Source organism: Arvicola amphibius, chromosome 1 (assembly GCF_903992535.2).
Source record: "Arvicola amphibius chromosome 1, mArvAmp1.2, whole genome shotgun sequence".
In the NCBI taxonomy this organism is placed as follows: Eukaryota; Metazoa; Chordata; class Mammalia; order Rodentia; family Cricetidae; genus Arvicola; species Arvicola amphibius.
This window is the reverse complement of record NC_052047.1, coordinates 121,681,973-121,704,809: the sequence shown is the minus strand read 5'-3', so window position 1 is coordinate 121,704,809 and position 22,837 is coordinate 121,681,973. Positions and strand designations below refer to the sequence as shown.

Here is a 22,837-nt window from a genome sequence, read left to right as displayed (position 1 = left end):
CTGGCTCACGTGTTCCTGGGATGGCTCATGTGGTGTCTCTTGTGAAGGAGGCGGCAGGGTGATGGCTATTTGAGGAGCCCTTGGCCCAAGCAGCTTCCCTCAGCACCAGAGCCCCCCGAGATCCTCACATTGTGTCCTAGAGAAGGCTGGGTCCTCTCAGCGTGCTATTTTATCTTTTAGGCTTTGTTTCTCCTCCTTTCCTTTCCTTCCTTCCTTTCACGGTACTAGGGACTGAGCCTAGGCCCTCACACATGGAAGGCAGGCTCTTTATCACTGAAGGGTATCCTCAGACCCCCTTTAAAGAATTGAGGTAGATAGTTTAGTCAGTTGCCCAGGTAGCCCTGGACTTGGGATCTTTTGCCCCAGTTTTGTGAGTACCTGGAATTATAGGCCTGTGTCACTACCCTCTTGGTTCCTTCTCATCTCTGTGTAATGTTGGATCCCCTTGAACTTCGTTTTAATTCTATCCTTTGGTTACAGGGATGTGGAGGTGTCCTCGCACCCAGGATATCTTAGACACGGCTCTGTTCAGAGTCAGGCTGACCGTCCCATCACCAAGGCATGAAGGAATATCAAGCAGGCAAGGTGCCATGAGGCATTTGAGGGTGTCAAGAGCCAGCTCAGGGCCAGCCTCACCTACCCAGAAGCATTGATGACATCATCACCCCGGCCCAAGAACCAGAAGTAGCCATCTTCGTCAACAGAGGCTCTGTCCCCGCTATTGTAAAAGTCTCCACACTCCACTTCAGCTGTCTTCTCGGGGTTGTTCTGCAAGGGGAGCGAAAGGAGTTGATGAGCATGGGGTCACATCTGGGTTTGAATTCTGCACCTGGTACCTGGACAAATCCACACACTGTGGGGTGCAGCTCCAGCCATGAACACCATTCAGATCATATTTAAAATACAGCATCTTACTTTTTTGGGACTGTCCACAGACTGAAGTCTCCATTCTAGTGAGAACCCTGGTTTTATTCTGCTCAGTATGCGCAGTGCTGGGACAGCTGAGGGGGATCAGTAGGCAGGAGCCAGTGAATTCCCTTCTCCAAGTGCTGCCTAACCTGATTCTCTGATTCTCACTTGAATCCAGTGAGGCAGGAGCTTCATAACATACACTTCCCTATGATACTACAGTACAGTGTAAAGTAAGGAGAATAATAAGAACAGTACCTAGAAATCCAATATGCCCTTTATCTAGTTTCCTCCAATGGTAATGTTTTGCAAAGCTATTGTTCAATATTTTAATCAGGATATAGACATTGATCCCGTCTCTGATTTCTCTCAGATTTCCTGTGGTTTAAATGTGTGTGTGTGTGTGTGTGTGTGTGTTTATGTAATTTTCTCACAGGCATGGACTCTTCATCCTACCATAGCAATCAATGTATAGAGCAGATCCATCACCGGGAGACCCTTCACAAGGCTTTGGTAAGCAGTCTCACCTCCCTCTGCTCCATCCTTCCCCCATTCACCAGCTCTAGACCCTGACAACAACTAATCTCTAGGTTTTTTTTTTCATTGATACATAATAACTGAATGTTTGTGTGGGCTACGGCTGATAATTCAACACACATAAAATGGGTAAAGATCAAATATGGTAAAACAACTAAATTTAAAATTTAAAATTTAGGTTTTAAATGCATATTAAAACAGGCAGAAAGAACTAAGTCACTGAAAGTATAGCAACTGAAAAAAAAATCCCAAGAGGAAAAATGTAAAGTAACAAAGTGAACAGAGCCAAACGGACTTGTAGGACATACCAAAGCCACCAAGAATGCACTGTCAGCAGTTCTGAAGAAGAGGAGGGGGTGGGATGGTGTTCAAATACATAAGGGCAGAAAAAGCTTCCAAACACAAGGAAAGTGAGATAAGTGTGTCACATGATCTCACTGCTATGGATTTTCTGAAACAGGCAAATTCACAAAGTTGGAAAAAGGCTGAGAGGTAACAAGATCCTGGGGGTGAAGGCTAGGCTGTGGATCTATCTGTGCAATGAATACAGAGTTTCTGTTTAAGGTGTAGATTTTCTGGAGACAGATGATGTGAGGGGTTCACTCCATCATGAAATCTTTAAATGGCACTGACGTGCACATTTGAAAATGGAGTGTAACATGAATGGCCGCCTACTTGTTGGGGTTTCTGTCCTATCCGGTACCCCACAGCCCACAAGCCCCAAAGAAATAACACAGAGATCACTATAGGTTATAAAGCTGATTGGCCCATTAGCTCTAGCTTCTCACTGGCTATCTCACATATTGATTAACCCATTTTCTGATCTATGTTAGCTATGTGGCTCAGTACCTTTTTCAGTGGGGCAGATCACATCCTGCTGCTTCGGTGATCTGGGCAAGAGTGGGAGGAATCAGCTTCCTCCTTCCCAGAATACACCTGTTCTCCTTGCATCATTTCTACTTCCTGTTTGGTTTTCTCACCTATACTTCCTGCCTGGCCAATCAGCGTTTATTTAAAACATGATTGATAGAATACAGACAATTCTCCTGCACCAATGGAGGAGTGAATTCTATATTCTAATTTACTTCAAAACAAATAACAAAATTGAGGTCTCCTTGGAGGAGTCCCTAACCATGGCCTCCAGGGGGCATTGCTTTATGTGATAGCTACCAAAACAAGAACATGACTCTTAGTCTTAATTCTCAGAAACAAAACTCTAAAAGGAAGAAAAGGAAAATTAAAGCACACACACCTATTATATGTTATATATAATATATGATACCTAGGTTTGGGAGTCATGGATGTGTATGTGTGTGTGACTCTCAAAACTGCTTATTGGAATAACTTGGGATTTATGAAAACACCCACAGGGATGCCCTTTGAGGCTGTGGTGTAAAAACAGCCATAGCTTCAGGTGAAAAGTGTTTGGAGAAAAGAGATGGAGTCTGAGATTGGTTGCAGTCTGATCACCTATCCATGGTCCATCTTGGAGCCTATGAATTCCTCTTGGGGGTCACTTCTAGCCAGGATATCAGAGTTTGTTAGATTGGGAACTTTAGAAGGTTTTCTTATGGTGCAACCCAGCTTTCCGCAGTCTCCAATTTCTCGTTTAGGGCATGCATGACACCTACAAGATGCAGACTCTAGACCTGCTCTGCTCATTTGGCATGGGCAGGACATGTACCACTCCCAGCTTTCCCTCAGCAAAGGGGCAGTTTGACTTACTGGAGGACCAGTCTGGTGATGATGAGGACCATCCTCCTCCTCCCCCATCATTTAGCTCTTAAATCCCGAGTGGGCTAGGACAGAAAGAGCTGTGATAATGTGCCGAGGACTTAGCGTGTAGTTAAAATGGCTTCCTTCAGGTTGGCATGAAGAGAAGATGGCTTGAAGAAGTCTCAGGATGCAGAACAACCTTGACACACTCTTGAGGCAAGACGGGGTGGGATGTCATTACCTCATACTCCACAAAAAGGCCTAAAGGCCTGGTGGGCTTGATCCTGATGCCAAGGTAGCCTTCAGTGTTGGGTGGGAGGATGTTGCCCTTCTCATCGATGATCTGGAACACGAAGTGACTCGCTTAGCCCTATGTCCTACTGATTGGCCCCTCCCATGACCCAAATAGGATAAATGGGAACCACTCATGGAGAAACTGTCAGACAAGATAATAAAACTGTCAAATTCTTTCAAATCAGGAAATATGGAGCCCATGACCAGGGGTTCCTTGATTCATGGGAATCTAGATATCACTGCTGTGTCTTCAAACCGGAAGACAGCATCCCCTGCAGATATTATTTATTACTCTCTCACACGCACCATGTGCAATGCATCTCCCTGCCAGACAAGCTGCATCAGGATCCACAGTAATAAATACAATTCTCACTGAAGCTCCCTCGGGAAATCCGGAAGAAATGGGAGGCAGGGAGCAGGGTGACCAACATTGGGGGTGTTGCTGGTTCTACTACCTGCTGTCACACATGGCTCTAACCCCAGTTAAGCTATCCGCACCCCAAGACCAGACCTGGATGTCGAAGGGTAATATGGCCTTCCCCATGGAGCCTTTCTTGATCTTCATTTCCCGGAAGACACCAAGGGCTAGCCCCTGTTCACAAAAAAAAAAAAAAAAAAAAAAAAGACCAAGGTTGGCCAAAGCCAGGTCACACACATGGCTTCTTCTGATAGAAGCCATTTATTGAGATTAGGATTTAGGCTATAGGCCTTGATATAGGCGTTGACCCAACTCTATCCAATGGACACTTGTTATTCCCAATATGAGCTGGATCTGTACTACATGTAGGGTTGATAGACTCTAGTGACTGAGGGAAAGATAGAAACAAAGTAGGTAAGACCGAGGCAGTGGCATTTCAGGTGGGGTGTGAAATGCCTACCAGGATGTGCCAGTTTCCCACAGAAAGGCTGGTTATTGGATAGTGATAAGAATCCTCCCTCAGCATCTTGGGGATAGGTTGGGAAGGTTTAGATTTTTTTCTTTTTTCTTTCTTTCTTTCTTTTTTTTTTTTTTTTTGGTTTTTCGAGACAGGGTTTCTCTGCAGCTTTTAGGTTTAGATTTTTATGCCACTCCCTCTGCCAGGACTCCTCGACACCATCCGCCTTCCCAGTGAATTCAATTCCTCCCTGTAGTTCTCTGTCACTCTCTCTAGTTTGAGTGCTTTCCAGAACACGGTAAAGTCTTCTTTACCTGGTGGGTCTTCTCCTTTGTCAAAAAGAGGCAAGGGGCACACTTATTTCTCACTGTGCTTGAAAATGTATGAGAGCGACTCTCCCCTCCCCCTTCCTTGGTATTTTGAGATAAGGTCTCTCTATTGTGTCTAGGTGGGCTTGGAACTCGCTACGCAGTGAATTCCAACTGGCTTTGAACTTGGGATCTTTTGCTTAGCCTCTTCACTGACAGGCTATGAGCATACATAACACACAGGACTCTATGGGGAAACTTTTTTTTATACAGCATGAGGTACATACCAAACACCCAGTGAAAGATTATTACTTAGTATTATTATTCAAATCCCAAGGAAAATCCATAGATCATTCTTATCCTGTGGTATTTTCTCCATACAGTATTTTTGTGCAGTTCAAGTTGACAGACATTATGACTATTGTTTGGTTATCTGTTTCCCTCAGTGGACAAGAATTCCCAGAGTGCAGTCTGTCCCATTCACTTATGTACACCTAGTATCTGGTACAATGCCTACCTAAAATACACAATGACCATAGTTAATTTTGTGTGACCTATGGGCTTAGCCTTGCAGCCATAACTTAATGTATGATGATTCATCAATAATAGCATTATAATAACTTCCACTTCAGAACGCAGAATGCTAACATTCAGAAAGATTGACCCACAGACCTATGGTCTTGATGTTTATAAAGGAAAGGGCTGAGCTTCTGGGTGAAGAAGCTCTTCACATCTGCTGATCTATTGCTCTTACTGTAGGTCAGTGAGGCCATTGCTGTCACTGTAGGTGAGGGACACAGGCATAAGTGAATGAAGGACACAGTGTGTTTGGAGGAAGAAAGTGCCATCTGCACAAAGAGGCTGGAGTCACCAGTGAGGCACATTGTTCTCACCCACACTTCTCCTTGTCTCTCTCTAATGTCTCTATAAGCCATTCAACAACAGGTCCAAAGTCATAACAATTTTTTTAGGTTGGAAACAAATCAACTTACTGCTTTGTTTGCTTGTTTTGGTAAATAAACAGCAGACAAATTTGTGAACAATGTCTCAAATGGTCAATGTATTTTAGGGCCTGAAATGGCAGACATTCCTTTATTAACTCAAGGGATACTGGGAAGTGGCTCTACCCAGCTATTAGACTGATGTGGGATTCCCCTCTGTATGCTGTGAATACCATTGGTTAATAAAGAAGCTGTTTGGGGGCTGCGTAGGACAGAATAGAGGCAGTTGGGGTAAACTGAATGCTGGGAGAAAGAAGGCAGAGTGAGGAAAAACCATGTAGGCCCATTGGAGACAGATGCTGAACTTTACCCAGTAAGCCACAGCCTCATGGCAATACACAGATTAATGGAGTTGGGTTAATTTAAGATATGAGTTAGACAGAAATACGCTTAAGCTATTGGCCAAACAGTATTGCAAATAATATGGATTTTGTGTGATTATTTCAGGGCTGAGCAGCCGGGAACAAACAAGCGGCCTTCAAATAACATTAGACATTAATGGCAAATGTGTTGGAATGAAAAGACTAACGATGTCCTTGAGATTCACAAGGTGCATGACACTGTAAATGCCATGACCATCTTCTAGTTCAGTGACACTCTAGGATATCATTAAGTGTGTGCATGTGTATGTGCTCAGGAATACATGCCTGTGTGCATGTGGTATAGACAGAAAGTCTTTGATTCCTAATCTACAATCTCATAATTTAACCTGCTTTGTCCTCCTCAACACCCAGACGTGAACTTTGAAAGCCAGTTCCCAACCACCTCTTCGTGTAGTTGATCTAGGATGTGATGGGGGAATTGGCAGGATCTGCTGAGAGATCATTGTTTCCAACACCCCATCTCCCCCATGTGGCTCCCTGAGCTAACAATCCCAGGCACAGCATATAAGTGTCTTTTTAACTTTCACCCAAGAACTTTCAATCCATTGGTTTCTCAATAAGTTGATGAGCTGCACATTTTCCCCTGCCAATTTGGGATAGCGTATCCTTGAACCCCAAAGCTCTCCACTGACTTTAAGCAGTGCTGTATGCACAGAAGCCCCCAGCACACACTGGGTCATGAGCAGCCCATTGGCTGTGCTCTGTAGCTGAGCCCATCAAAATGGTGCAGAAGTGGCCTGTTCACCTACCATTTCCGACTGTCCGTACATCTCATGAATGAAAATGCCTGTCCTTTCCTTCCATTGCTTGAACTCCTCAGGCAGCAGGCTCTCCCCACCGGTGCTGCAATGCTCCAGGGTGGGAAATCTGAGACTTAAGGGAAGGCAAATATGTCAGGCATCGGATGCTCTGATGGGAAGATAAAGCATCAAGAGCTTGGTGCTTTGTCATTGAGAGCATTCTTCTGTCTGCTTGCTCACTTCTAAATCCACCTTCTGTCATGTTACTGATGGCCATGGATGGATGGATGGCACTCCCTGTCTGTAAGTTAATGTCCTGTAAGCTAATGTTTCTGGCAGGGACTCAGTGGGTGATGCTGGGGCATATCAATGATGCTTTGGTTAGGTTTGGATATTGATGTAACCAAGAGACAAGGGTACTCATAAAAACGCATCCTAGAACATTTTCCTGTGGATCCAAGATAGACACCTTGATATACCTTAAGAGGAAGGGGAGGAGACCCCCAGGGACACTAAGGTGAAACCAAGCCATACTGCTTTATGTGAGGAGTATGTGGTGCTGACTGAGGGTCTTTCTATTTCTGTGTGGAGGCTGAAAATCAGGGCTGGAAAAGACTCATGTAGGACATCGCAGAAGGCTGGGCCATTTGTAGGAAAATACAGAAAGATGACAGGACACAGAATTTGAGAGAGGTCAGAAATGCAGAGAGGAAGGATTTCAGGGCAGTGCTTTAGGTGAGCATTTACATTGGGTACATCATGAGATACAATTTTCTCCCATTTCCCTCATAGAATGTCCCTAGAGGGACCCCATAAAGCAATAATTGGATTATTTGAGGAAAATGGCAGGGAAATACTCAGTGGCTCAGTTTGGAGCCTAGCCTTCTGTTGGGGTTAGAGAGGTTGGGGCTTCCTAGTTCTAGAATATATGTACATGCCCACAGCCAGGAAGATTCCAAATTAGCTAAAGACCAACCTCCAAACACTAGGAAGTGAAAAGTAAAGCTTGAGTAAGAGAATACTACATATACATCCATTGGGTTGTCAAACATTAACTGACGGAAGCAGATGGTGAAAATAATGTGGACAATGGAAATCCTTTATCTTGATGAAGAGAACATAATGTGGTCTAATACTTTGGAAAGCATTGACATTGCCTGGCATGACCTAGGTATCTGTGCCCTAGAAAAACATTAGAAAGCCAAATCTAAACATTTATCTTCACCTGGGTTGTGAGGGCCACAGTTAAGTGTAGCACTGGTCATCAACAGCCCCAGGCAAAAGCTAACCCCATCTCGATCAAAGACTGTGATCAAAAATTGTAGGATAATCAAAGAAATTGTGATACTTTCACAAAACAGGATATTATATAGCAACGAAGATAAACTAACCATAAAAACATACAATATGAATATATCAGAGATACATGATATTGGAAAAGGAAGCCAGATGCCATAATTGTATTGTATAAATAAACATTGAAAAACATGAAAAGCAGACCTATTTTCTCAGGAATATTTCCTTAGCTGCTATCAAGAAAAACAGAGGACTGAGCACTAGCAAACTGATGGTGGCTTTGTCCAGGGGACACAAGGAGACCCATAGAAGTCTCTGGGGCACGGACAAAGTTCTATCTTCTGACTCAGGTGAGTGATTGCACACGTATTTCTAACAGTTCATTCTTCTGTAAACTTTCATCTTAGGCAAGTTCATGTTTTTCTTTTTGTTATTTCACAAATAATAAACCCACACACTTAATAAAGCTACAAAGATGGAAGGTTACAGGACCAGGTCTTGAACTAATTAGACCGAAAATCATTAACACACACACACACACACACACACACACACACACACACACCATCAAAGACACAAAGGGGAAAACAAACCATGGCACATCAGACACTTTAAAATCCTAACCAGAGACTGCTGTTCCCAGCCAGGGTTACATACTTGTCAATTTTCTGCTGAAGAATCATTCGGTAAACGGCTGGCGCAGCAAGGCACTGAGTGATGGGGTATTTGAACAGTGTCTGGAAATGAAGAGATAACGAATTTTATTCTTGTAGCTAAGGTTAAAAACATCAGCCAATTATTAGCCCTTAGGTTATGATCTTTCCTCCAGGAGGGCCTACTTATTTTTGTGTTAATTCCTTTAATACATGCACACTAAGAATGGATTTCATACATGGCATTGTGTCTGGTACTGGAAAGAATGAATCAATGTGCTAGGCAGTGGAAAGTGTAGAGACAAACAGAGGAGATGCAAAAGACAGGCTGGATAAGGTGGAAGTTGGTAGATGTCCTAAAAGAGATGTGGAGTTCTGTCAAGTACACAGCAGAGGGCAATGGATTGGGTGGGTGCTCCAAGCTTATGGAGGAGACAACATTTAATAGGGCATCATGAAACGAACACGGGGTCCACAAACAGAGAGGTGGGAATGCTCATGGAATGGAGACAGAGGATACATAGGGAAGAAGTCTCATGAGCTAAACAATTCTCTCTCCCCACCCCCTCTGTGTGTGTGTGTGTATGTGTGTGTGTGTGTGTGCGCGTGTGTTCGTGCGTGTGCGTGCGTATGCATGTGTGATTCTATTTAGGGGCGACTGGAAATTCACAGTATTTTATTCTCTGTAATCTGACCCATTGTGAGTCTCTGTGTTGATGGCCCCTGCAGCCACGCATACACTGGCCATACTAAATGGACTGGGTAGGTTTAAAAAAAAAAGAGTACACAGGTTTGGGAGAGAGAAGTGGTGAAGGGCATGGAAGCAACTAAGGAACTGGAGGGGAGGCAGTGGGGGATGGATTTGACCAAAATGCATTGTAAACATATATGATATCAAACAATAAATAAAAGTATATTTCAAAAGCCTACTTGAAAGGAAGCTAAGGCTGTGACTGGGAACTAACATGCTAACCAATAACAAAGGTGGAATAAGAAGCTTGCCTTGTATTCCACTGGCTCAATTTTTACACTTTGTTGTAATGAGTAGCAGCCCCCAGAAATTTGGGCTCGTCTTCCTTGCTTTAGTTTCTCAACATGAATATTATGCGTTTCCTACCCACAAAGTCTGATCTATAGATGCACAGAATAGCTAAGAAAGATGCATTTTATTCTAGCTCACATTGCGACCCCGATACCGTAACTCTGCTTCAGTGTCCCATGTGGTGGGCAGCTCAAAACCAGGATAACTTGAATTACACAGTCTTCATGGGTTTACCTGAGCTTTGGGAAACCTGTATATCCTCTGAGAGGGTTTCGACTCTGGGAAGTTGGTTTTCTTACCTCTACAATGACTTTGGGATCGAACTGAGGGAGGTGGTGGACGAAGACGGTGGCCCCTGATGCCCATGGCTCCGTGAGGCACCCCACGCTAGCCAGAATCCATCCTGGGTCTGACATGCACCACAGGATGTCAGATGTCTTCAGTTTCAACACGTTCCTGCTAACTCCAAAAGACAGCGGCCTCAGCTATGCCACCATGGGGGCGTGGTGATGAGAGCTGGGGAGCATCTTCAGCTAAGGAATCACCTCTTTCGCTCACTTCAGGTGATCTGTGGGGAGGTGGGGGGAAGCGATCCAGAACACCAAAGGTGTTCCACCATGTCTTACTTCCTGGCCAGAAGTCACTGAAAGCAGTGCTCTGACAATGACCCCTCAGACCTTTGCTAGAAAAGCTGGGGCAAAGTCTTCGGCTGTTTTGCTGGGTCTGGATCAGTCACTGATATAACACTTGGGGACTCTGGAAGCATCTATGTGGCATAAACAGTGGTGGCATGGCATAATGAAAACCCAGTCTAACCAGAAATGCGTGAAGCCTGACTGTAGACTGCTTCTAGGCGGTGAGTCAATATATCCTTCTATTTGTTCTTTGGCTTAGAGTGTTTGGTTTGGGCTCTCCATCCTTCGCAAGGAGGAGGCAAGGAGTCAAAGGGCCATGGCCGGGAGCTGAAGAGGAGGGGTTCTCACTTGTCTGCCTTCTCCTGTTCCTGCTCTGGTTAATAAGCTAGAGACCAGTGCTCAGCCTGTTTGTTCTGAATATTGCCAGTTAGAGAGGAAGTGGGTAAGGGGTAGAGACAAATTGGCTGAAGGTTATTGAAATGATTCACCAGGGCTCCGCATATTTTTCTTCAAAGCCAGAGCTAGCACCCTGTTGGAGTTCAATTCCAGGTACTCCATTAGTGAGAAATGCCATGTCTGTCTTCCCCATACTACAGAAGGGAGGGGGCTCTCAGGACAGGTGTCTTGAGGACACAGTGACTTGTTACTTTCCTTTGAGAGCGCTCAATAGGATCCAAAGGATCCTCTTGTGTCCCCCTGGGTCTCTGTCTGCTAGCACTCAGGACCCCAGACTTTCATCTCTCAGACCCTCAGAGGTTGAAGCAGAGAACAAGATGGAGACACTTCCGTTCAGATGACCATCTCCTCCATATGCCCATGGGCACACACCTCTTGCCTTAGAGCCGGAACCCAACCTCAAAACAAGGGTTCTTTCCCTACCATGAAGTGACACAGGAGCGGAAAGCAAGTCCCTGGTTGTGCTTTGCCATCTTGGGGTGGCCTGTGGTCCCGCTGGTAAAGAAGATGGCCATGGGGTCCTTCATCTTTGTATTAATGCAGGTGTGGTCCGGGGGTACTGATCTGCAAAGAGAATTGAGGCGAGAGAAGAAGAATCACACTGTTGCGTTCGCATCTTCCAGCGAAGCAACATGGAGTGTCGAGTGGGGGAGCCTGGTGAGCTGCAAGGCTGGAGGCCAGACCGGTGTTTCTGCCGGCAGACAGTAGCCTGGCTGTGGAGTGATTTGGACAAATGGGGCTGCTGTGTCTTTAGTTGAAGATGGGAAAAAATGTACGGACTAAGAAATTGCAGAACCCTTAGCTAGCACCGTCTGTACTGCAGCACAGTACAAGTGAGCTGGGAATGGGAACTTGTTCAATGCTCCCAGCAGGTCTGCGTGGTGAGCTTGGGAAGCTGTGTCCCTTTGGTCTGCCTGTCCTCAGGATCTTCCCAACAGATGCTTCTGAGTCTTCTCTGATTGTAGAGGCAAGTTGTCTAGGTATTTTGTTTAAATCCTGAAGATAACCTTAACGTTGAGGAAACAGCAGCACTGCCAGCTGTGTTAAGTAGTACACGGCACCACACTGGCACTGGGTATTCTGAATGATTTCCCAAACATTTTCTTGATTTTTAAATTGTTTTCTGTAAAGTCTCTGGTTTTATGAGAGGCCACTCCCCTTTTCTGTTGAAACAAATGACTTAAAAAAATGGAGGTATTAAAAAAAAAAGGAGGTGTTACTCCAAGGAAGCAAGCCTCACATGGTTCATGGTTCCTGCCGTGATGTGAGTATAGTGGGATGCATTTCCATGCTCACAGTTTTCCTGGGGGGAGGGGAAGGAGTCTTTCTCCAGTCCTACCTTAGGCTTGCTAGTAAGGTGCCCCCAAAGGTAACCAGGAGAGGAACAGTCTTTGCCCCCAAAAGTTGCTATCCCACTGTCTCACTGAAATTATCAATTCAGTTTCTTATTCTCATTCTCTTTTGTTTTTGAGAAATGATCTCACTGTACATCTCTGGCTGTCCTGGAACTTGCTGTGTCTGACTTTGAGATCACAGTGATCCACTTGTCCCTGCCTCCCGAGTGCTCGTATTAAAGTCATGCATTACCGCGCCATGCTCAAGGTGTTTTGAAGTTTCACATTTCACCTTGAAAATTCATTTTCATTAAACTTCTTCATATATGTGCTTATGCACACACACACACACACACACACACACACACACACACACACGCGCGTATGTATAAAGGTTCCTTATTTACATGGACTAGGCAACACACGTGTCCCTGATTTTATAATGCTCCTTTGCGTGGCTTCAGGGCTGAGCATACATTAATAACAAAACATGGAAGTTCAACTTCCTGATTTTACAAAGCACTAAGGGCCGAGGAAATCCAGGGAGAAGAAGCAAGAAGCCCAGGGCTTCACAGCAGGTGGATAGCTTGGCTAGGAAAAGAGTTTCCAGCACTCGGTCTTGCGGGCCTCCTGTCCTAGCTACTTGTCCCAGTGCTCAGATGTAGGTAGTCTCCTCCCCAAGTCCGTCCAGAAACCACATTGATTAGACCAGAAACTCACTTCATCAGTGACTGAAAGTTGAGCCATCCATCATGGCTATCATCAGACACCACCAGCTTGGCTTTCAGGGAAGGACACTCAGAAGCCACAGAATCTACTTCTGGGATGAGGCTCCCTGTGGTCACAATGGCTTTGGCTTGAGATGCCTGTAGTCGGTAGAGGATGTCCTTGGCTTTCAGCTGCGTAGTCCCAGGCATGACAACGATCCCTGGGGTTGAGAAAGGATGGCTTACTTTCACATCCACGGGCCTAGGCCTGGGTCACCTGCTGAGAATTTCCACAGTACTGTGAAAAGTATGATCCACAGACCACCAGCCTCTACACTATGGGTAATACAGAATTTTACATCCTGCACCAAGTCAGCTCAGTCATAATCTGAATCTTAATAACTCATTCATATGAACATAGAGATCGCAAAGCTCTTCCATAGTCCTTTCCAGATGAGCTCAGACAGAGCATGGCTGGACCCTGGTTTGCACACACCTAGGCCAGATCAGAGGACAGTGTTGTTGATGTTTAGGGCTGGCTGTATCTCAGTACTCCCTGCCTCATTTCCTCTTCCTCCCCACTGGTCCCTTGAAGTCATCTTCAAGACACCTTTGTTCCTTTTACCTCAAATTTAGCCACATTGTCCTGTGAACGTTTCTGTGTTCTCGTTATCAATACCAACATAGCTACTGGCAGTGAGTTCAAGCCTGGCTGTCCCACTGAAATCATGTTCCTAGTAGATGCCTTTCTGCATTTCCCTGCCACACCAAAAGCACAAAAGTACAGACCATTTTCTTCCACATTTCTTCTCCACATGAACACCTGTACCCTCTGTCTCTAGGGAGATACCCTACTTCCTATTCTGACATTGAAGGCCACTCTTTATCTTCCCTTCTTCCTCTTAGCTTCTCTTTCAAAATGGTTGTGTGTGTGCGCATGCGTGTTGTGTGCATATGTGTACATTTGTGTGCATGTGTGTATGCCTGCATGTGCATTTCCATGTGTGTATGTGTGTGTGCATGTGCCGTGGGACAATGGTCTTGCACCCCGTAAAGATCTGTCACTTGTATTGATTTAATGAAATGTTTGGCCAGTAGCCAGACAGGAAGTATAGGTGGAGCAACCAGAACAGGAGAATTCTGGGAAGAGGAAAAGATCAGTTTGCAGTTGTCACTCAGACCAAGAGGAAGCAAGATGAGAATGCCTTGCTGACAAAAGGCACCAAGCCATGTGGCTAACACAGACAAGAATTATGAACTAATTTAAGATGTAAGAATTAGTTAATAAAAAAGCCTGAACTACTAGACCAACAAGTTTATAATTAATGTAAACTTCTATGTATTTCTTTGGGACTGAATGGCTGTGGGACTGAGCAGGACAGAAAAACCTCTCTCAACATACATGGGCTTGCATGTGTGTGCCTGTGTGCATGTGTCCAGTCATGCATGTGTATGTGGGCACATGCACACTAATCCTGACTTTGCATGTGGGGAACCCATTAAGGACCACCTTTCTTTACTTCTAACCTTCTTTAATTCTCACCTCAGAGGACTCAGCTGCATTCTTGGGCTTCCCACTGACCATTTCTTAGTTCTATATATGCATTTTTTCCTATATTCTCTCTGTTTTTGCTGTTAGTTCTTGGTTCCATATTACATTCTGTTAGATAATGAAAGGGAGGGAAGAAGGAAGGAAGGAAGGGAGATAAGGAAAACATGGTACAGGAATATGCATAATGAGAGATAAGAAGGGTGATTGAAAATAGAGAATCTATGAGTCCTGTCACAGTTTGCAGATCAAGTATCCCCCCAAAGGCTCATATGTTGAAGGTTTGATCTCCATTTGGCAGATTCGGTGTTAAAGGGTGTTTGGATGACAAGGGCTGTGAGACAATAGTTAATCTATAGACAAACTCATAATAGAGCTTTTGGGGGTGGTGGGAAGTGGGTCTTTGTTGAAGTAGGTCGTTGAAGGTTATCTTGTTCCTGGTCTCCTCCAGACTCTTGTGTTTTGCTTCCTGGTCCCATGAGATAGGTTACTTTGTTCCAGCACATGAGCCCATAAGGATCTGCCTCACTTCAGGCAGACATGGAGCTGCCATGGGCTGGAATCATGAGACAAGGTAGACATTTCTACCTCTAACTAGATGTATCCTCAACTATTGGCCACAGCAATGAAAGTCTGAAACACAAAGCCCCACATGGGTTCCAAATTACACATAAACATGGATAAGTAATTTTAAAAAGGAAGGAAAATCCCTGTATGAGATTTTTAATTAATAACATGTAGATGCCATGCTACAAATGAAAACCCTCCCTATGTACTCAACATAGTTAAGAGCTATCAACACAGAGCCAAACCGTATAAAAAGCCTATTGGGGGAAAAAGAGCCACAGCCTCATGCAGGAGGAGTCAGGTGAATAGTGTCTGGCTTGAGTGATGAAATACTCATCGTGGATGCTGGGAGGAGCCCACTTCACACACACACACACGCTGACATGGTGCACCGAGGGAGACAGAACCTGGTTTTGTAGGATTGCAGTCAAATACAGTTAAGCTGAAGAGAACTGCGAAGAAAGAATTCTAAGTCCAAAAATTGAGCTGTATTCTGCCAAGCAACTCACTTGGACATTTCAAAAATGTTGTCACACAGAGAAGTCTGAAACACTGCAGATTAAAGGGAGTGGAGGGGACCTGAGAAGTACATGCAATGCGTGGTTCTCGACAGAATTTAAAGAGAAATAGTTCTAAAGGATAGTGTTTGGATAATAGTAGAATGTGTGTTACTAAGGTGCACGGGTTACTAACTGCAGGGCACTGATGTTAGCCTTTGGGCTGTAACTCCACTGTTTGTGAAGGGGACATCTTAGGTTTTAGCAGATGCTAATGGGCCTGTGCTCACGGGTACTTACCTGGTGCTTGTATGCCCCACAATATCCACAACAGATTCTTGAGAGAGGAAGGGAGGCGTACATGCTGTGTTTAGGGCATATTAATGCCGGTGTGGTAGGGAAAGAGGAAGAAAGTGTGTGGGTGTATTTGAACAGAAGGAAGAAGCACTCGAAGAATAAGGAAGGTACGGGGAAGAGGAAATATTTTGTCTCCACCTGAGATGTCGGCCCTCAGAGGGAGGGGCAGAGGCTTCCTCCATGGTTCCAGCATAGATGCCAAGGCTGGAGATCCAGAACTTCATCCGTACCCGGCTGGATGCAGGGCACCCACCATCCAGCCCTCGGGTCCAGTGGGTCCCGGTCCCATGTAAAGTACTTACCTGTTCGAAAGCAGCCCACTGTCACCAGCCACCACTCGGGAACTCGGGGCAGAATCAATGCCAGGCGGTCTCCCTGCTTCAGGCCACAGCTCTGCTCAAAGACGTTGGCAGTCCGGCGGCTTAGGTCCCTCAGCTCCCGGAAGCTCCACTTGATCTCATCTCCTTGGTTATTCACCCACCACAGGGCCGGACCTGAGCTTCTCTTGCCCTCCTGGTTAAGAGTATATACCAAGCATCACTTCCTGCTTCTAAGGAAAAGGACAATTCACTCCCACAGTTACATTCCACCCTGAGACTAGCACGGTGGGATCCCATCTTAAGACATCAGCAGACTCCAGAGAAGTAGGAAACCAGATTTCAGACTACCTGAAGTCACATGTGACCTTGAATACCCTTCAAGCTTCCTACTGAAGACAAGCAAATTCCCCTCTCCGTGTTTCTATTTTAGGTTCATACAGGCCCGTGGTTGGTTCTCAACCTGTGGGTTGCAACAATTGGAAAACACATATTTCTGATGATCTTAGGAACTGAGACACTGCTCAACAGCAAAATTACAGTTATGAAGTAGCAATAAAAGTAAATTTATTTTTGGGTGTTCCTAAGACCATTGAAAATATGCGTTTTCTGATGGTCACTACTCACAGGTTGAGAACTGTTAATTAACACGGCGAGTTCCTCTTCACCTCAGTTTTACCACCTATGAAATGGGGACAACATTATTGCTTAAGCAATTTTAGATAAATAAACCAAATTAATACTGTTTGACACAAAGTAGTTGCTCAATAAGATAGTAATCTAACAAAAGAAAAGAGGATAAAGTAGTTGCTAAATGTTTGGTTAGTGTTTTAAAATTAAGGTATTTCTAGTGGTTAGGATTTAAAGACAGAAGAGCAGAAACCTGCATGTTCTTGTTTCCTCACAGGAACATCAAACAAGCAGTAACAAATTGACCAAAGCAGCTTTGTGAGAACTCTTGAGAATTTAGCAACTGCCCAGAGTTAAAGCCACACTCAGAATGTAGGGCATTTTGTGGTATTCTCCCTTGTGCCTGCTCCCGAGTCTCTGGTGTGGTACAGCACAATCAAGGGGAAGCCATCCAATGCTGGCTCATGGAAATGACTGGAACTGGCCTATTCAGGAGCCACTGGGCTAATAGCTTTTTCTCCTGCCTGATCTGCAGGCCACAGGGAAACAGCGCCATCGTTTGATTCTTAGGTAGATGTTTTTGTACCAGCAGTGGGGTCCATGATGTGTAAAGACTTGTGGGCACCAAACACCAAGAGATGATGGAGGAAGTAACTCGACAGAATTGCCAAGGCTCTGAGAAGAAGCACAGGCGAATTCCTAGGAGGAAGTAGGGTTAGTAACATTGGCTATGTAAATGTGAAAACTGTACAGTGGGGAAGACACACAAATAGGACCAGAGGAGACAAATGTCAGAAAGACTTGAGATGACATTACGTCTCAACATGAGCTCATTGGTGATGATGATCTTTCCTTACACAAGCTAGTGTTTGTGTGACTGGGAAAAAAAGGGCTTTCCCTTTACATGTTCAGCTTTCAACCAATGACCACAAGGCATACAAAAGAACAGAGATGCTGTCTATTCAAAGGGACAAAACAGATCCCCAGAAACAGAAGCGCAAGCTGTGTCAACTTTAGCTGTTAGACAAAAATGTTTTTAAAGACCTGTGTTAAATTTGCTCCAACAGCTAAAGAAAACCCTAAGATGAAAAGGAGAACAGAAACACTCCAAATGAATCAAATGGCAACATCTATAGAAGGGTAATCTTCTAAAAGAGAGATGAATTAAGTTCTAGGACCAAAAGCATAGTTGTTGAATGGTCATATGCTTGGGGTTTATCAGGAAAGCCAAACAGGTAGGCGAAAGAATGGCTGAAGATGAATACAGGTCATTTGAAATGGTTGAACCTCAGAAGCACAAAAAAACCCCTGCAGTTTCCAGACCCATATTCGTATTTGTGGAGTCTCTCAGAAGAGTCATTCAGTTCTTCGGAGGAAATGACGGCCCCAAACTACAGGACTGAGGGAAGGCACACCATTGATTACAAGCAGCTTAACAACTCCAGGACAAGCCCGAGGAGACCCCTGTGAATTGTAATTCAAATGCAAAGGCTGGAAACACAGGAGTGATCTACCACTGTGGGATAATGTTTTTGTACACTGTAAACATTTGTCACTTACAATGGTTTAATAAAATACTGTTTGGCTGGCTAGGCAGGAAGTATAGACTGGGCAACCAGACGAAGAGAATTCTGGGAAGAGGAAAGGCAGAGACGCAGTCACCAGTCAGATGTAGCGAAAACAAGATGAGAATGCCTCACTGACGACAGGTGCCAAGGCACGTGGCTAAACATAGACAAGAATTATAAGCTAATTTAAGTTGTAAGAGCTAGCTAATAATAAGCCCGAACTAATAGGTCAAACAGCTATTTTGACCTCTGTGTGGTTCTCTGGGACTAAACAGCTGCAGGACTGGGAGGGACAGAAACTTCCATCTACAAATGGCACCTGACATGGGGTAAGAATTTCCACATGAAGCCTGAGAAAGCTTAAAAAAACCCAAAAGGATTCTAGACAGACAATAACAGAGTCAAGCACAGCTTCTTGGTAACTGTCTTTGTTGGGATAGGCTCTGTTTGCTGGACCCTGAGGATTGAACTCAGGTTGTCAGGTCTGACAGCAGCAAGGCCTTATCTGCTGAGCCATCTCACTTTGATTCTTTAGTTATATTTAAAAGACAATGGTAAACCCACATTAAAGCAGGTACACTATAAAAGGTGGAATTTGTGACATCAGGATCATGAAGTTGGGGTTGCATAGGCTAGGACTATGGAGGAGTAGGGTTTCTTTCCTATGTGATTGAGGCTCAGCAGTTGAAAGTTACAAATAGACCCTTGATGCTCCAGAGTGTTCTATGCGACCTTCATGGTAAGCACAAGGAAAGTAACTATAGAATACATGCAAAAGGAAATAAAAAGAAAACCACACAAGTTGCCATAGAAACTCAACATAAAATAACAAAAGACAGATTGAAGAAAGAAACAGAAAGTGGCAGGAGAAATGGAGCATTGTCTGTCTCACTTACTGTCTTATCCCCATGTTGGGTGCTCCTCAAGTCTCAATTCTATGAATAAACAATCAAGTGAAGAGTGTAAAAGACAGAATGGAAACAAGCTGATGTGAATGTGATCTCTCATGAATGCATTTGGGGACTGTTTCAGGACTCAATAGAAATTATATACACAAAGTACCGAGGATCTGATGATAATATATGCTTTAATTGATAAGCTTAGTGAGTAACTGCATCCACTGTAAGCTGTCTAGCTTACAGCTCAATTTTTGTTTTCTAATAAATTATCTGCCCAAATCCCAGACGATTTCACAGGAGTACATTATATTTCCATCTTATTTCTTACCAGTTAAATACGTTCAAAAGCGAGTGGCGTAAACAGTGGCGGTTTGGGCAGAGCTGTCAAGTGAACCAGGGATCAGTTTCCGAGTGATGCTTACCAGAGGTAGCGCAGAAACTGGCAGCTTTCCCAGGAGTGCCAACAAGGAAGGACCCAAAGTCAACCCATCCCACAAGTTCTCACTGAGTGCCTACCAAGCGTGAGACACCAAATGTCACACCAGGCAAACAGTGGATGGATCTGAGTTACTAACCGTGACTGCAACAGTTTGAAAGGTGGAAGCAGACAGGGCCAAGATATTGGAAATGAATATTCTTGAGACTGGGTGCTTATAAATGGGCTTGTGGGTGTGGGAGATACAGATGCTATGGCAATGGCTGACTATGACATTATGAAATCCAGACATCCTAGACTCCCCTACAGGAAGATTTGCTTGTTTGTCAATCATAAACTGATTTACAAGCTCACTAACCCAAACTCTGTGGAGAAAACACGGAACAAGCTAATACCATTGTCTCCTTGCCGCCACTTCCTTCTTTCCCAGCCCATCGCATGCTCTCAATATTCTTAACTAGACCTATGGTCTCGGCCCGTTTATCTCTGAGGCAGAGGTACTCTGGCCTCTCAGAGAGCGACACTAGGCTAAAGGTTAGATTATGGAATCAGTCAGCCTGGATCTAAATCTTGATCCCTTGTTTGTTAGATAGGTAGGCATTTCCTGCAGGTCACTTAAACTCTCAAGTGCCCAGTTTCCTCATCTGGAAAATGGAAACAACCGAAGATCAAACGTACAATGGCTGACATGGAACAGACACATGTTCTACATGACAGAGGGCTGTATTGTTCTTGGCACTGTCATAAAAGTTCCGAGAGAAGATGGCAGAGGAGGCATGAGTCATGCTCCTGGGGAACATAACACTTACAGCTACTCCCCAGCTTCATCTCCGTACAAAGATCGGGTGCTGCAGGGCTGGTCAACTAGGGCTGGGTGGCTCAGCACAACATCACACCTGTCTCCGGCAGCTCCCAGTGCCACGCCTACTTTTCTAGCCATCTGTGTCTTTGGGAAAAGACAGGCCAAGGGGGATTTTCTTTGCAGATACATGATGCCTCGGTGAGCCACAGAGATTGCCTCTCTGGAAAAATCCTAAAGCCACTCGCAAGATCGTAGCTGACATGAAGTATCTCAGAGAGACTTGCCACCTTCATCGGGTGACAGGTGACATGGTTTAGATAAATGTAGTAGATACTCCTGTGTGATTTCTGAAAGCCTGTCCCCTCTCTAGGCATGGCTCCCAGACTAGCCCGAGTGTGACGAGCTGGACATTTCGACTCTCCCACGAACTGAAGGTGAGAATTCAGACAGCCGGTAACCTGCCTATTGGAACTTTGCACTAGATCATAGTTATGGAAGAATAAACATTCATCAAATGGTTTTACCCACCATACAAGGGAGTTTTAAAAATAAATCTACCCCAATTTCGCAGAAAAACAAACAACAAACAAGCCCACTGAAGCTCAGAGAAGTGAGAAAAATAGCCAGACTAGGAATCAAGCCCTCAGATGTAAGCCTTTCCCACGATACAGCAGCCTTAAAGAAGCCATCCATCCCTCTGTCTCTCTCTACCTAGTTAGAGCAAGACAAAGCCACCAGGCTACTCCTGTTCCAATGTTCCATCACCATGACCCCCTTACCTCCTCCATTTGAGCCCAGTAGTCCAACACATCTCTCGCAAAGTTAAATTCCTCAGGCGATTCGTTGTCATTCCATCTTTGAGGCCACACGCCTGATGTGGAGACGCTGTGCTGCTGAGATGGGCTTGAGGAGAAGCCACGGGAGAACTTGCAGATGCCCCATGGGATCTGGAACTTCTTCAGCCACAGCATATTGAGGTGGTCCTCTGGTATGAAACACAGAACCTTCAAGTGACTGCCTGCCTTGGGAAGAGATGGTTTAGATGCCAATCACCGCGCAGGAGCCTTCTCCATGTAGTGTTGATGTGTGGTCGCTATCCATTGCTAGGCTTGCCTCTTGCTTCAGATGGGGATTTCTCTACCCAGCTGAGGGACCACAAGGTGCAGAATGCTAGTGAATGGCTGTAGCTGCTATGTGGGATTGGGACACTTTCCTGGAATTCTCTTGCACCTCCCTCTGATTTGATTCCAGGGTGCTAGCCATGTGGTCACCCCAATTGCAAATCCTGTTCCATGGGACAAGTTGTCTTTACTCTGAATAACTTTCTTCCTGTCAAGCCCAATCTTGTGGTTTCCATGGAAACTGTCATATCATCATCTAAACCCCATTCCCAACAGCTGATGATGGGTCAAAATCTCAGTAGTCATCCCTGCGATTTTTAAACACAAGCTAGAGCAATCACATACTTCTCAAAATTGTGTGTGTGTGTGTGTGTGTGTGTGTCTGTCTGTCTGTCTGTCTGTATACTGTCTGTCTGTCAGTGTGTTTGGTACCCAAGAGTAGCCCAAACTGTCTCCTATTGAAACAGCCATAGAGTGAAAAGTTGGAGAAATTCCTGAGGTTATGATGTCTATCATATGAAATAAATGAAGCCGATGCCCAGGGACATAGAAATGATGGTAGCGAGAGTCCTGCCCCCTCTGTCCCTCTGCTATTATGAGCTTCTCCTGGGCTTTGTGGGCTTCTGTATGGATTCCTACAGCCATATACCCATCCTCAGAGCAGAGAGTGCTAGTGTCTCAGCTCCTTCCTGCTGATACTGTGCAACTCAAAGATCCCCCCTAGGACAGAGTCCTGGGCAGCAGTTTCCAGCCTCAGAGTCAATATCGGCAATGGAGCTCCCCTGGCATTTCAGTGAAATCATGAGTTCAAGCACAGCCTAGACGATAAAACCAGTCCTGCGATGGCCTGTGCTATGCGGCAAGATCCCCTCTCTGAACCTAAACAAACAAACAAACAACAACAACAAAACCCCCCCAAAACCAAAAAACCAAAACTAAATCCTGTATTTGAAAGATCATGTAATTGGAGGTTGAGATTAGATGTTAAGGACTGGATGGAGTAGTCTTAACTGATGACAACCAAAATTGTTGGCTTCTTGGGAACTGCAGCATCCTTTAGTTCTACCTTGGAAACGAGTGTGCTGCAGGGCAGATGCTGGGTGCAGGCACCCCTCCGCCATTCTTTTCTACAAAGGCTCTATTTCTACAGATATGTCTGCATGACCTCAGGCTCTTCCTTAAATAGGGTTTTCCCAAAGGCAGGGTTT

The 22,837-nt window shown here is 44.8% G+C and overlaps 1 protein-coding gene across 3 annotated transcripts in view; it reads right to left on the bottom strand.

Moving 5' to 3' along the window:
• The window catches only part of LOC119825600 (acyl-coenzyme A synthetase ACSM1, mitochondrial-like), a 28,552-nt gene that overhangs the window by 2,526 nt on the left and 3,189 nt on the right, over positions 1-22,837 (bottom strand). Inside the window, exons 2-11 of one of the 3 annotated variants that reach the window (XM_038346590.1) lie at positions 21,288-21,493; positions 16,159-16,369; positions 12,900-13,107; positions 11,269-11,409; positions 10,054-10,213; positions 8,717-8,796; positions 6,773-6,896; positions 3,968-4,048; positions 3,404-3,505; positions 641-768 (exon numbers count right to left, since the gene is read on the bottom strand). In XM_038346590.1, the coding sequence (XP_038202518.1) occupies positions 641-768; positions 3,404-3,505; positions 3,968-4,048; positions 6,773-6,896; positions 8,717-8,796; positions 10,054-10,213; positions 11,269-11,409; positions 12,900-13,107; positions 16,159-16,369; positions 21,288-21,479 (1,427 nt within the window). In that variant the 5' untranslated portion in view covers positions 21,480-21,493. Of the gene's footprint in view, positions 1-640; positions 769-3,403; positions 3,506-3,967; positions 4,049-6,772; positions 6,897-8,716; positions 8,797-10,053; positions 10,214-11,268; positions 11,410-12,899; positions 13,108-16,158; positions 16,370-21,287; positions 21,531-22,837 lie in introns of all 3 variants that reach the window. The other 2 variants (XM_038346581.1, XM_038346599.1) reach the window with 2 other exon arrangements.